At 45.1% G+C, this 14,641-nt stretch overlaps 1 protein-coding gene across 3 annotated transcripts in view; it reads left to right on the forward strand.

Moving 5' to 3' along the window:
• pdm3 (pou domain motif 3) overlaps positions 1-14,641 on the forward strand; it is a 68,791-nt gene that overhangs the window by 16,392 nt on the left and 37,758 nt on the right. For all 3 annotated transcript variants that reach the window (NM_001201956.2, NM_001144145.4, NM_001299264.1), the window contains exon 2: positions 3,620-4,413. In NM_001201956.2, the coding sequence (NP_001188885.2) occupies positions 3,658-4,413 (756 nt within the window). In that variant the 5' untranslated portion in view covers positions 3,620-3,657. The remainder of the gene's footprint in view (positions 1-3,619; positions 4,414-14,641) is intronic.

Genomic DNA, 14,641 nt, shown 5'->3' on the forward strand with positions numbered 1-14,641 from the left:
CAAAAGAAAAATTTAATAGCCCCAGAGTTGGCCATAAAAATGAAGTTGTCTGCGGGCCGAGGGGCAATCGATGTCCGTTGGCCGGAGTTGGGTGCCCGGTTTCTAATCAAAAATTGCTTTGTGCCACATTTGGCTCCTAACTCTAAATGATGGCAAGTGTGCTACAATTTAGTTTGACTATTAATTACAACAAGTTGCTGCACCGCAGCGCAGCAGCAGCAACATGTTCTACATGTTTGCCAGTCCCGGCCGGGCGAAATTATTGATGATTTTATTAATTTGAATATTGCCTACGAATTGCTGTCGAAGACAAAACGCTCGCCAAACGACTATATGCGATCGATCCAGCTGGAACTTGGAGTGTGCAGCATGCCGCATGGAGATGGAGCATGCAGCATGGAGATGGAGCATGGAGCATGGAGATGGAGGGACACCTTTGAATGATAAATTTTTCCAGCTCGCTTCTTAACCGGCGATAGAAAGTTGCATGGAAATTGCAATTTATAGCCGCAGCAGCAGTTGCAGCAGCAGCAGCAGCAGCAGCAACATGTGGCAGGCAGCAAGAAAATGAGTATAATTAGACCGGTTTGTAATGCGTTGGCAAGTCGATAGGAGCACTGCGTTGCGGATGGCATGTTGCTGGCGTGCATTGAAAATGAAGCGGGCTTGATTTGAATTATAGTTGCCAGCATGGCGATAATTAATCGTGCTATTTAGTGTGCTACATGAAATTCTACTAGTTTGCTGGTTATTGATTAGATTTCGAGGCAGGCGGCGATCGCAGGAAGCGACAAAATGTTGCCGTTGTTGCCGCTGCTGCTGCTGCTGCTGCTCCGTGTAATTTGGCCCGACTTTAATATGCGCAAATTGTACTTAATTTGGCTGCACATTTTGTCGCTACAATTTGCTTTCACAACATGTTGCACCGACTTGTACTTGCAACTAGGAGCCAAGAGCCGAGAGCCGAGAGCCATGGGCCATGAGCCATTCCCATTCCCTTTGATTCCATCTCTGCAGGCTTTTGGCATTTTGTGTTGACGCATGCTTGAAATTATTTTGTATGTGGCCGATGTGCACTCTGTGTTTGCTGCTGCCCCTGATATTATGCATTGTTTTTGCTTCTTATGCATATGCCAGAAGGGGAACGCAGGGGTCGTGGCCAGACATTTGCATGCAACGTACGAAATTAATTATTACGCCCTCTCACCACCCCCGAAAAACAGCCTTTTCCTGGCCAAAATCTACAACACGAAGCTTTGCTCATTCTCATTCTCATACTCGGACTCGGACTCAGGCTCAGGCATTGGCATTGCATGTCCTGCACACTCCAACTTTCAAGGAACAGTCCTGGCATTCCGTTCCCCTGTTTCCCGGCCTTCCACTGTCCACCACCCGATCCAGATCCAGGTCCTTTTCCCCTTCCTGGCATCTCCCAGTCCCCGCCTCCTGTGGCTCATTACGGCGTTGGCTATGTGGCCGGAAAAGTGCGTTCGTTGACTGCTGCCGGCTGGCCAACGTCGACACAAACAATGAACACTCAGAAAAATAATTGGATCACATCATTATATATTGTAATATATATTTGCCTTACCACTTGCTCTGTGGCATCATGGAACATCTCACTTTTTCCGTTTGGTGGTTTAGTTAAGAAAGTACGTTGTTAAGCTTCTTCGCAGCATTACGAATATTTAAATGTGTTTTTGCTACTCGATAAAATGGCGCATTTTTGCTTTGTGTATGGAAACAGCAAACTGTGGGTCTGAATCCGAGCCGCAGAAGTTCGAGTCCAACTGCGACTGCGACTCGAGTTCCGAGTTCTGAGTTCCGAGTGCAGTTGCTTGCATTATTACAGCTGCAGACACACACACACACACACACATAGGCACAGGCACATACACATACACGCAGATACACAGGAAAGGTCCTGCGATGTTGGGAGCTGTGGGTTCTGGAAGGAGTGCAAGGGACAGGAGCCAGCTGTATGCATTATGCATTAAAATCAACGCCCGTTTTGTGTAGACCTGCAGACAATGCAACGAAGGACCTTTCCTTGCCTCCCCTGGACGAAATGGTGGCTCTCCTTTTTGGGGCCAAACGTCAAAGCATAGGCATTGATGTTTCCTTTGTGAGCCGGAGTTAGGTAAGCTCTTTAGTGCAAATTGTTGCCTAAATTTAGACGCCTTTGGGTGCAGCTTAGGCCGAAGATTGTCCCATCGTCCTGATCCCATAAGAAATGACATTTAGTGGAATCTATTTCAGTTGAGTGACGATTTCGAGAGGAGTCCTTTTGCCGGTATGTCCTTTCACAGGGTGCGTGCCCAAGCCTCTCGAAAATTCGCCTTCTTATTATCCTTATCTCTACCGGATAACTTTCTCCCTACCCCATGCACTTGCACAACATTTTCGGGCATTACATTTTCGGTTCCCTCTCCATCCCGCTCTTAATTTTTTTCCCATCGTATTTTCCGTTTTCTTGTATGCAGGAAAACTTTCTTGCCAGACACGTTCGCCTCTTTCCTCTTCCCGACCACTTTTGGTCAGTTGTCCCTCTTCGGGTATAAATTATAATGCAGAGTAGGTGTAAAATTTTCGATTACGAATGTGCAGACCGCCCAAATGCTCCACCCACATTCCTCCGAACTTGCATCCCTCCTGTGCAGAAGCCACCCGTATGCTCCGGCTTTTGTGTCCATCAAGCCGAGTCTCACACTGAACGAAAATCGGGGTACTTGTGAGTTAATACGCTGACTAACCAATAAATAGGTTTTATGTGTAAAAAGACGTCTGCCTTCCTAGGACTCTCCTTAGTAGCAGTATGTTCAAATCGTGTTTGTTTCGGTTGCTTAACTTCTTTACGTCTTAATTCTTTGAGTGTAACTCCCTCCTCACGATTCCGGCGGTAAAAGTCGTCCGTTGTCCGGTGCAGAACGTCGTGGCTCGGCAAGGACATGGCCTCAGACTGGAGCGCCGTCTGCGTTTTGCATTTGCAAAATTATGCGGCGTGTGTGGGTTCTCTCTTCCGACCCCCCCTCGCCAACCCCTTGCATCTTGGCCCTCATTGTTGTTTGTGCGTTGTTGCCGTGGTCAACCGACGGGCAACAGGGATAATTAATGAAATTAATGCGCCAGGGCAAGGGTTTTAAGTGCACGAAATATATTCGATAAATGTAAATTCTAAATTATGATGGCCCCAGCGGGTTGGCAGCGTAGAATGCCAATGGAATGAGTGGCAGGTTAGGGGGAGTTCGGCCAGATGTCATTTGATATTTTAGGGGTAAAACGGAGTTATGTTGATATCAGATAATTGCGAAGGTATCATCTCTGAATGGTTTCTCGTACTCTTACAGTGCTGAAGCTAACTGCCAAAATGGATAAAAGCATTTTCTTCCTTTTTAATCCTTGTTCTCATAACCAACTTTGTGATTATTGAATGGGAATGGTAAGGTATGTGTTAGTTGGCCATCTTCTCATTCACAAGGTGTAAGTCAATCCAGCCGGTTGGCAACGCATTCTTGCACTTAAATCCTTAGTGTACATCACCCCAAAGCCCCTACCATTATGGACTTAATATTTAATGCACACCGAGGTACTTAAGCCCCTTCTGTGTTGCCCATTGCAGGAGTGGCCCAGGATGCGTGCGGGTCAGTGACACGTGACATGGCCGAGGGCTGCGAGGACTCCGCCGGTGCCGCTGAATCCACGACGTCACAGTCACAGTACACAACGCTAGACAAGATGCTGGGCACGGTGCTGCCATGTGAGGCGGCCATTGGGGCGACACCCGGCGGCGGCAGCAGCAGCGGCAACAGCAGCAGCAACATTGGCGGCAACACCACCAACTCCAGCAACAACGGCAGCAACATTGTGAAGCGAGAGTTCTGCGATGGCAGCCTGATGCCCGGTGCTGGGGCAAGTGTCAACAATAACAATGCCAATGCCGCCAACAACAACAATAACAACAGCAGCAGCAGCAACAATAATAACAATAACAACAATACCAAAATGCAGGCCATGATATGCAACAAGAGCAGCAGCACGAACAACAGCAGCAGCAGCTCCTCCTCGTCATCGTCCTGCTCCTCATCCTCGTCATCCTCCAGCTCCGCCACCAGCACCTTGACCAGCTGCACCACCGCCGCCGTGGTGCCCTCCAACTGCTCCACGAATGCCAACAAGTCGCCGGTCTCGCCCTACTCCCAGAGCCTGGGCATGGCCATCGGCATCGGGGCGGGGGCGGGCAGCAGTCCGCTCCGGGAGGCCAGTCCGCTGCCCAGCAGCCGCTCGCCGCTGAACGCTATCGCCTCCACCATTGCCGCCAAGTCGCCATGCAGCGGAGCGGCGCCCGCTTCACCGCCGTCGGCCTCCTCCAACAGCTCCTCCCACGTCCTGGCGCTCAACATCAAAACCGAGTCGGTGAGTCGAACAGCATTGCTGAATCTGTGCATTACCCATTTCAGGCTGAGCAACTGCAGCGATAGTGGTCAAAATAAAAGCGAATCAGCTCATGGCTAAGAAAATAAAATAAAAATTAAGTAAAGACTTGAAATTAAATGAAATTAGCTCACATAGCTAGATAGCTTCACCTTGAAGGAAATTCATTAAATCTATCTTAATTCAAATTTATAAGAATAGATATGAACATGTTTTCTTCCTTAAGGGTTGAGTTAGAAGGCACCCCTGAGATTGGGCTGCGTTTGTCATCAAGAATCCCATACTCTTGTCTCTGGTTTCATCTAGAAATTTGTACGAGTGGCGATTTCGTTTCCCTTGGGACTCACGTGTGGGTTTCTCCGGTGCGCTTTTAATTAGCATGCGAAGTCATTAATTAGTCGCCGCCTTGGAACCGGCTAATCAGTTCGATCGCAAAATGTTGCAACCTGGCCAATCAAGGGCAAATCCGCGGCACAGAACTCAAACTCTTGCCGCAGGCCGGCGTGCTCTAGAATTGCCCAATAACAAAACGAGCAACCAGAACAAAGCTTCAAAATTCAGAACAAAAAAAAAAAAAAAAACAAATCGTTGACTTCGAGCGCGGTCAAAATATTTTTGTCCCAATTTTAATGACCATAAAAAACCGATCACAGAAGGGAAAAAACTTTTGTGCAATTGTCAGCAATAAATAAAATATTCGCATGTCCTCGTTGGTTCGCAGCTCGATTTTGCTGGCGGTCTTGGGTTTCTGTGTTGCTTGTTGCCTTGTGGCACACAAATACTTTGGTGGCGAATCAGCTAAGAAACCCGATTGGGAACAACAAGCGATCTGCTGATCAATGCGAGTTCTATTTTCGAGTTTATTTCGGATAATTCTGGTGGACCTTAGGCGATTCTTGTGGCTGATCGTAAAAATGACTGAATTATGAGTTCGGAAACTAAAGGGAGGATCAGCTTGAGTGTTCATTTCAAGCTGACGAAGTGTGTTAGCCCCAATGAAAATAAACAACGTTTCGGCGGGAAAAAACATTGGACTATCAATTTACATTTCCCTGGTATGCAAAGATTCTGAGCTATAATAGTTTACAAATATAATTTGTTCGTAGACTCGCCAGCTGAATTGCTAAGCAATTAACATAAGCTGTGCAAGTAAACATTAAGCAAAATGGCTTGTAGACACCGCCCTCTAAAAAGGAAACCCCAGCACGCCTTGACATATCCACTTACCATATCCAATATGGTGTTGGTAATTTACCCATTTAAATTCCCAATTAAATCCGAACGCTCACCGATTGCTGACCCAATTCTAATGGCAAATCAATTCGCCGCATGGTCTCGAGTATCTCTTCGACCGCATTTCGTGGCATTTTGGCCGCTTTGTCTCTGTCTCTGTCGCATTTGCAGTCTCAGTATCCGTCGAATGCGATCCACTCTAATGACACAATCAGCTCACACGATACAGCACGCACACATTCGGAGGCGACGGCGAGATACTACGAGTACCAACTTAGCTGCTAACAAAATGCCGTAAAAAGCAATTAATAAAAATAAAGCAATCAAAATATAGAAAAGGAAAAAAAATGGAAAAGTGCATAAAATTTATGTGCTGCAGTCAAATGAGTAATCGGCTGCGACGGAGAGACAAGCGGCAACAAAGCCGCAACATTTATTGAAAATTAAGCAAAAAATAAAGGAAAAGGCTGCAAGCTCAAAGGCAGCAAATAATAAGCGCGAAATAATCAGCACACACACTCGAGCGGCGATTGAGGAAAAATGTGTGTGTACCTGAGAAATAAATTGTCTATTGGCAGCGCCAAACAAGAAAATCCAGGTGCAATAAAAATCGAATTAGTGGCCAGGGGAAAAAATAAAGTTATAAGTACAATCTATTGAAAATTAATGTGCTGCAAGACAACCAATGAAACGAATTAACACACTTTCTTTGAAACTTATGCAGGAATAGAATAAAAGTTTATTTAACGAACTTAAATTGGTGGTATAAATGTACATACATATTAATTAGCTCGTATAAATGATTGGAAGTGCTTACTTAGTGGCTTAGTGGCTTAAGAGCATCTCCCAAACTAACCAGCTATTACACTTACTTAAATACCATGTGAGTACATTTCCTGTTACGATTCTTATGTTTTTATGCCTTCAATTTATATAAAAATTATATTGGTCATTTATTAGATTCGAGCAAGGTACATGCATTGAATGTCGGGTAAAATACCCGAAAATACTCTAACCGAACCGGACTTGAGTTGTCCGGAGATATATTACAGCTAATTACGAGGCCTGATCTAAGCGGACCCACTGACTACGCAGCTGTACCCAAGTATCCATTGGCCATTTTCCATTTTTTTTTTTTTTTTGGGGCCAAGGCGGCAGCTCTTGAAAGCCGACCGTAGGCTAAAGCCAACCCGCTGGGTGACTCATGGGCGTCTAATGAGCCGCCGTCCGCCGGCCAAGCCTTTGGCCTTTGGTCGCCAGCTGGCGAAAGTCGAGCACGGATGTGGTACTCGCACTAGAGCCTGGCTAATTATAAGCTGATCACAAAGTGCACTCCTTCTGGCCAAGAGGAGCATGTCGCGCATGCGCAATGAACCGCGCGTTCTATGAGCTGCACATCCATGTTCTTTCTATACGTGCGTGCCAAGCGGATTTGATTCGCCTTCTCGTGGGTGTTTTCCTCGCTCCCCGGCCGCACTGATGTCGTGATGATTATGATGACCACGATGATGAGGAGCGGCCAACCGGTTTCTGCATTTTGGCTTAAATGTTGCAAATACTCGGTCGGGATTATCCGGACCTGGATACTCAGATGGCGAAGAGCAGGCAGCAGGCGAAGACCTGGCCTGGTTCTTGCTGCAATGTTCTTGGCCCTGGTTAGCGTACGCCCAGCTGTGTTGCATGTAAATCGTTTGTAATTAGTTGAAAGTCTTGACGCGTAAATGCAACACAGCAAACGGGCAGGGAACAAAATACGAGCCTTAAAGAGGAGCAGGCAATAATTGCTTATTAAATGAATGTTCTGTGCAAAAATGTTTATGACTAACCACGTGAGCGCTAAATTGACTGCAAATGAGCCAAAGATGATGGCCCATTGTCGTCAGCAAAAGGAAGGGAAGGGGGGTCGGTTGTGGGGTTAATTTAAATGGTGGATGCATTGATAAATGGCCGTGTCTCGGCTTTAAGCGGTTATATTTTAGATTCGCGGCATATAAACTTTTCACACATTACGAGTATACCCCTCATTTAAGGGGCCTCATAAAGTACCCTACTCCACTGCCGCTTGCAGTCCCGAATTCTTTGGCCTCTTGGCCAAGACAGCGCAACCCAAATTCCTTTACAGACCGTTTTTGTTCGCTCGTCTTTCGTTGAAATTAATTCAAAATTAATTGCAAATAAATTACCAAGCAATTTGTGTGTCGAGCTGGTTGTTTGCGGCTTTCGTCTCTGCGCCAGCTGCATGCAACATTGAAATTGTCAGAGAGTTTGAGTATAAATTAATTATATTGCCAGTAAGTTCAACTTATGCACATCCACGTAATGCCAATAATCATCAGAGGCGACTTCGGGCCAATGTAATAAGTATCTGGCAAGTTGATTTTGACGTTGTCCGGCTTTAACTACCCCGGTTCCTTGCCTTAATTTCGATTCATTTACGCAAAACCGAGCGGAAAAACAAAACACACTGCAAATGGCAAATTGTAAACTGCAAATTGCCTTCGTCTTAATTATGGTGGTATTAAAAAATTATTAACAATGTGGCTGACGTTCTGCCGACAACAACATGAACGCCTTACGGTTTCTGCTGTTGTGGTGGCTTACAATATCATAAATAATAAGGTAATTTCTATTGCGTGATAATGGACTTGATTGGTACTCGATGTAAATATTAACATGTATTCCTGGAGGCGCATTTAATTGTTTAATTATTTGTATTATTTTCATTATTTTATTTTTCATAAATCTTTTTTAGATATCCCAGAAAATGCAATGCCTTTTATCGCCGTCAAATTCTGGCTGATTCACTTTTGTATCTAGCATATGAATCCGTTAGCATATGAATCACAGTCCATCCCCTCCACTGACTTCCATTTTGCTCTATAACCTTTCCTTAGTCATATGCCAGATGGCTCCGAAAATTGTACCAAATCTCGCTTGACCCCACATCTGCCCTTAGCAATCGATGGGGTCCGTCCGATTGGCTGGCAGCTAGGAAAAGGGATCGGATCGTTAATAATTAGCGAAACGCGATTTGGGCCACTTGGCCTCCATGGGAGAAAATGTTAAAACCATGCCCACTGGCCATGTGAGCGGATGGCTGCGGAGCGGGCTGGAACGGAGCTGGGCCAGGAGTTTGGTATTAAAATAAATTTAATATAGCCGCCGCGGTGGCAGCCGGTTGGTCCAAAGCTGAGCCTGAACTTGGCTGTATGTGGCTCATAATTTGCGGGGGAACTGTGCCTGGGGGGGGGGGATTGCATCGAACCCGAATCCGAGCTCGAAACTGAAACTGAGACACTCCACTCTGCCGCAAGTTGGCTTCAATTAAGCCTGTGTGTGTGTGTGTGTGTGTGTGCAATAGTTAAAGCCAAAAATAGCATTTAAACTCATTAATTTAACGCGTGATTATGACCATGTTTGTAAGAGTACAACTCCGACTCGGACTCGGAGTTCGTGGCTTCGACTGCCTGCTGGAAGTCGAGTCCGCAGTATGAAAAACGTTGCCAAAAGGCATAATATTTGTTGCCTGTGTTATTGTTGCCGCTCGCTGTTATTGTGGCTGTTGGTTTTGGCATTTATTTTGCGCTTCTTTTGCGGCCAAAATGCTCGAAAAGTTGGCTAGCTCCCCGAGAGAGGAGCGAGTCTCGCTTTTCGACTGTCGGATTGGCCGGATCGTTTCGCATCGCATTGTTGATGTTTTATGCATCAGCGGGACAATTTCAGATCCACAGAGAGAAAATGTGTACTCTATAAAAATTCAAATTTTCTTATTAATTTATTCAATGTTATTTGTAGATAGGGTTTAAAAGCATTTAAGAAGTTCTCACCTGTGTACCAATTAGCCAATTAAGGTTAAATGTTACACAATAATACTTTTTAGATTACATCTGATTCATGAGCCAGTTTGTTTTTCTTTTATCAAGTTTAAATCTAATATTAAATATTAAACTTAATATATGTTGAGAACAAGTACTGGCTGCTGGTGCATTCGACTCTCATCGTTCGGTTATTTTAAGTGTTATATCTTAAGACATTTCCTTTATTTGCAATTTAATATTTGCAACATATTTAAATTATAAATTATTTTTTTGTGGCCGCATAAATTTTCCTCCCTGCATTTGTTTGAATGCGTCACAAATTAAATGCACATTCGCTCCGGCTTAAGGAAAAACCCACAAGACAAGCTGGAAAACTGAAAACATAAAAAAGATGCCACAATTGCGATAATTTTTCTATTTGTTAGCATTGCGTTTTGGCCCCGAAAGAAATTGGCCATGAGCAGACATACCTTTATGGTTTCGCCGAGCGGGAGAGCATTAATTTTTTTATGTGCTCATTGTGGGGCCAAGTCCAAGTGCAAGTCCAAGTCGGGGACCAGGTCCAAAACCTAGTCGCAGTCGCAGTCCCAGTCCAAGTCGAACTCTTACCGGGTTGTTTATTTAGCCCAGCCATGCAAAGGAGGACGGCAGTGGAAGGAGGAGCCAGTCTCCTCCACTTGATAATTGCAATGAAATTGCATTCTACTTCCATTTAGCCAAAGGCGCTAATTCGTTTATTATGAGCTCGGGTGGTGGAGAGAGTGGGGAAAGAGGGGCAAGAGGAGGGCGGCCGAGATGCACTCCGCAGATGGCATAGAAAATTTCCAAGAAAAATGCATAATTTTCTACTCTATGCATTGGGTGTGGCATAGATAATAAAAATAGAAATAACAATGGTAAGAACGAGTTTTGTGGCCGATTTTGTTTGTTTAATGAGCGCGCCTGGTGGGTGGGTGAGTACTAGATACCTCAAGGAAAACGGAAAAAGGGACTTGGGACTTGGCCATTTGTGGCAAAACATTCCTGTTAGTAAACCACTGACTCAACTGAGTAATTAGTCCACTCAATAATTGCAACTAATATGCATGTGAAAAAACAAGGGAGATGGTGAAAAGGACTTTTCAAAACTTTGTTGGTCTCATCGTTAGTCTTCCCTGTTGGTGCTTTATTATTGGCACTGCCAATTAAGTGAAATTTATGTGCATCAATAAATTATGAGAGGAGCAGCTGACATATGCGACACAGTTGGAAAAAACAGTAGGCGTGGCCAACGCCCGCCCCTTTGAGGAGCACAAGCCAAAAACATTGACGCAAAACTTTCGGCCAAAAAGGGACAACGCAAATGTGGTTCCGCTGTTGAGCGCGACACATGTCGCTAAGGTAAAATAGTTATTAGTAAATATATTCCGCACTTTATTTGCATACCCGCGACACCCCCGCCGTTGACCACATTCCTTGCCACATTACACATACGCCGGGTTGTCCGCCGAACAAGCTCGTCGGCGCTGAGGGTAACTACTAATGAAACAATTGACGTGCTGGGAGGGCATCGAAAGCCAAAGCCAAAGCTAAAGCCAGACCCAGTGCCGGTTGATACCGTACCCGAACAGTAGTTGACTGCAATAATTATTCAAGCGCCAAGAACGACAGGTGCAGGAGCAACATCCATCGACAGGACGCGATCCACAGGAGCAACAGCGACGGGAGCGGCAGAACAGCAGTTGCTGCATAGACGGCTATTATGCGCCCAACTTAACCTGTTTTAGTAATTAATTTGGGTATTGTATGCTTAAATTAGTTTAGAAGGCGACTGCCAAACAGGAGACTGATGGCAGTAAATTGAGGATATACGTATTTTGGTGATTGTCCAAAGCTATTGACCCCTTTCCTCAACTAAAAGGGTTGTACGAGGATAAATTCATAATTATGTTGCATACAATATTTATATTGGATTTATTCTGAAGAAGAGTGTCATTGATGAATAATTTAGAGTAACCATATATGATTGTGATTGATTTTATAGTATGAAATATATAGCTTACTGAGCTATCCCTCGCAATATTTATTCCATGCCATGCCATCGATTAGACACCCCCGACATTAGCTGACGTATTCCGGCTAATTACGGACTCCTTCCAGAGACCACCTGCCTCCACCTGACTGACTTGTGTCTTCGGGGGCGGTCGAAGCATATTTCAAAGTCCGGCTAAATACACTTTAATTATGATTTTGCGTTTATAATTATGACCTAAGCTAACGGCGACTACAAAACGAGTTGCAAGTGGATGTCGTGCCGATGTTGCGCGATGTTGCAGCCCGGAGTTGTAGTCCGTAATGGCCTACGATACCCAGCGGAGTCGTCGAATGGCTTAAATTAATAATTACGCGAAAGGCAGAAGGCAAAAGGCGCAGTGGCGACTTGCAGGCGTCCTGGCTGTTTGCATGCAAGTGAAAATAATTAATGCACTTAATGTGTAATTATTTCAATTAAACAATGCCCTTCTCGTCCCGAACGCGATCCTGTTTCCATAGGTTGGGTGGAGCCGGGCGGCATTAGGGCCGGCCTAATTGGCATTGGCAACTTCGCTCGGCGATCGGAGATAGTCCCCCACAATGAGCAGAAGTATCAATCTGCGGATCAAAGAAACCCGTTCTCGCTTCAAGTTAACTTAATTATGCTAATGTCGTGCGAGCGGCTGTCCAGTAAATTTCCGTGAATTTATATCGACAGCAATTGGCTTATGGTCCAATATAGCCAAGCACTTAACCCAGTCGCTAATTGTCGCCGGGTGTTAACAAACTGATTACCAGCGTTTCCCAATCATAAGCTGCTGTTCGCTTTGCATGACTTACGCTCCCCACCTGCGAAATTGGCAGCATAATTTGGCGCATGTCATGTTAGTTGTGGCTAATGCTGCGTGTATTTCCCCTCCTTTTTTCTTTCTTAATGCGGTTTACGAATATTTTTTGTTGGTCCCCTGCAATTATACTGCGATTAGAAAGTTTTCGTCCGCCCGTTGGCTTATTGATATACGACTGCCGTCTAGTATTTCTGCATGTGTAGATTTAGGCGGACTTTGCGACCGGGCTAATGGCACATTTATTTATTATGGCCATTTGGACGAATTACGCTCGCGTGCTCTGCTCCGTGCCACCAACTTCCTCTCCGGCATCCTCGCACTCTCTCGTCGCAGCATTTGGGCCCACCAGGCGAGCAGAAGGTTCCATTTGGCCGAATGTCTCCTAGCCAAGTCGCTCAGCTTTCTCCGCTACTTCTAGGAACCCCACGCACTCTTGAGCCAAGAAAACTTCGACTGAGAGCATGGCTTTTGGACATTCCAGTGAAAATACCTTGGGTGTTGGCGAGCAAAAGCAGTGAAGAGTAATTCAGGCCAGGAATTTAGTGTGTGGGATATACAGAGATATACATATTTTATGAAAATTGCTGGAATCATACAATTTGTGTTTATTCTATAATATGGTGTGATATGTTGCCATTTATTTGCCAGTGCCTGAAATATGAGCTATACCTTTCTATATGCCTTATTCTATATTTTTTTGGTTTCATTTTATCTGTGAAATGCAGAAGCATAAAAAATTATCTTAAATCTTAATAATATAATTAGTTGCAGCTGCACACACAGCGACAACAATCTCCTGGCAAATATGATTTTCCCTACTCTCCCAGTGCGCACAATTTGATTATGCCATGTCCAGCAGCTATTTTAGATTTGATTTTTCTGCACGTTTCTCAGTTTTCGCAGCGTGATGTTTTTGTTCGCAACCAAACCCCTTTTCACTCGTTGAGTATTTTTCATATTTTAATTTAAATTAGAGGGCAACACCCACTAAGCCACTCACTGGATGACGATGACTACGAGGAAGATGATGATGGCGATGGCGATGGCGATGGCGATGGCGATGGTGATGATGACGGCAGCTGCAGACAGTGGAAAGCTGGTCGTAACTCAGTCAGACACTCGCTCCGAGCTTAACGCGCTGATGTATGCTAATGAGCCGGCATTGTCGCCGGATCCGTCTGCTTCCCTTGCTCCTTGCTCATCTCTGCCTCCTGATCCTGCTCCGGACCTAACTCGATTGCCGGGGGAGGAGCTGCAGCCGGAGAGCTACCATAAATATGCATAATGCAATTAACAGCCAAATGTAATTGCAAGCCAGAACAAGGAGTAAAAAATAGAAAGAGGAAAATAAAGACAGACTGGCATTAGCAGCTGACAAACCACCCGCATGGCAGTCACTGTCCCGTCACATCACTTCACATCACATCTCTCTTGGTGAAGCATGACAGTCGCTCTGCTCCTTTGGCTTTGCATATGCCCGACTTTTCCGATTCTCTGATTTTCCGACTTTCCCGGCCTGGCCAACCTGTTCGCTCGCACACTTAATTAGGCTATTAAACAATTGCAGAACGCATGCTTGCTAGGCCTGTCTCCAACCAGTTTGCAACTCGCAGTTCCGCCTCGGTCCAATCCAAAATCCGATCCGATCCCAGCCGAATAGCATCGAATCTGCCGCGAATCTGTGCCAAATTTCGCATAGGCACTGCCTAGCCAACTTAAGGCCAAATCGAAAAACCGACAAAACTGAATAACCGTTGCGTGCCTAGGCCCAGTCAGCGTCTTTCGATTTGGCCGTGCCTGTGTCTTTACACTGGAAAAAATTGCAACCAATACGGACGAATAGTATACATTCAATACTCTTGTTACTGTTTGTTTATCATCGTGGATGGATTTATCTCGAGTTGATTATCTGAACTGAGTAGATATGCGAATTCTGGATATGTTTATTGTATTTCTTCCAGTGTGGCCTGCCTTTTCCTCCGTCTATCTGCGCGTATGGCCAACTCCGCTGGATTTACTTGACTTGGCCTGGCTGATTGGGCGCGCGTTGTTTTGCATTTCCAGGCCAGAAACAGCGGCTGCGTAATAAAATGCATTTTAATTTGGCTAAATGTTCAATTAAATTTAAACATGCGCAGTCCGCTGTTTGCAATTTTGTGTTGCCTGTCGCCGTTGCATTGAAGTTGAGTTGCAGGAGAAGTGAATGTGTGCGACAGGACCCTCTTCCGATTTTCTCCAATTTTCAACCAGCTCTTTTTCGTCCAGTAGGCCTCGATCGAAATTTCGGATACCAAGCAA

The sequence above is a fragment of the Drosophila melanogaster genome, chromosome 2R (genome assembly GCF_000001215.4).
Source record: "Drosophila melanogaster chromosome 2R".
In the NCBI taxonomy this organism is placed as follows: Eukaryota; Metazoa; Arthropoda; class Insecta; order Diptera; family Drosophilidae; genus Drosophila; species Drosophila melanogaster.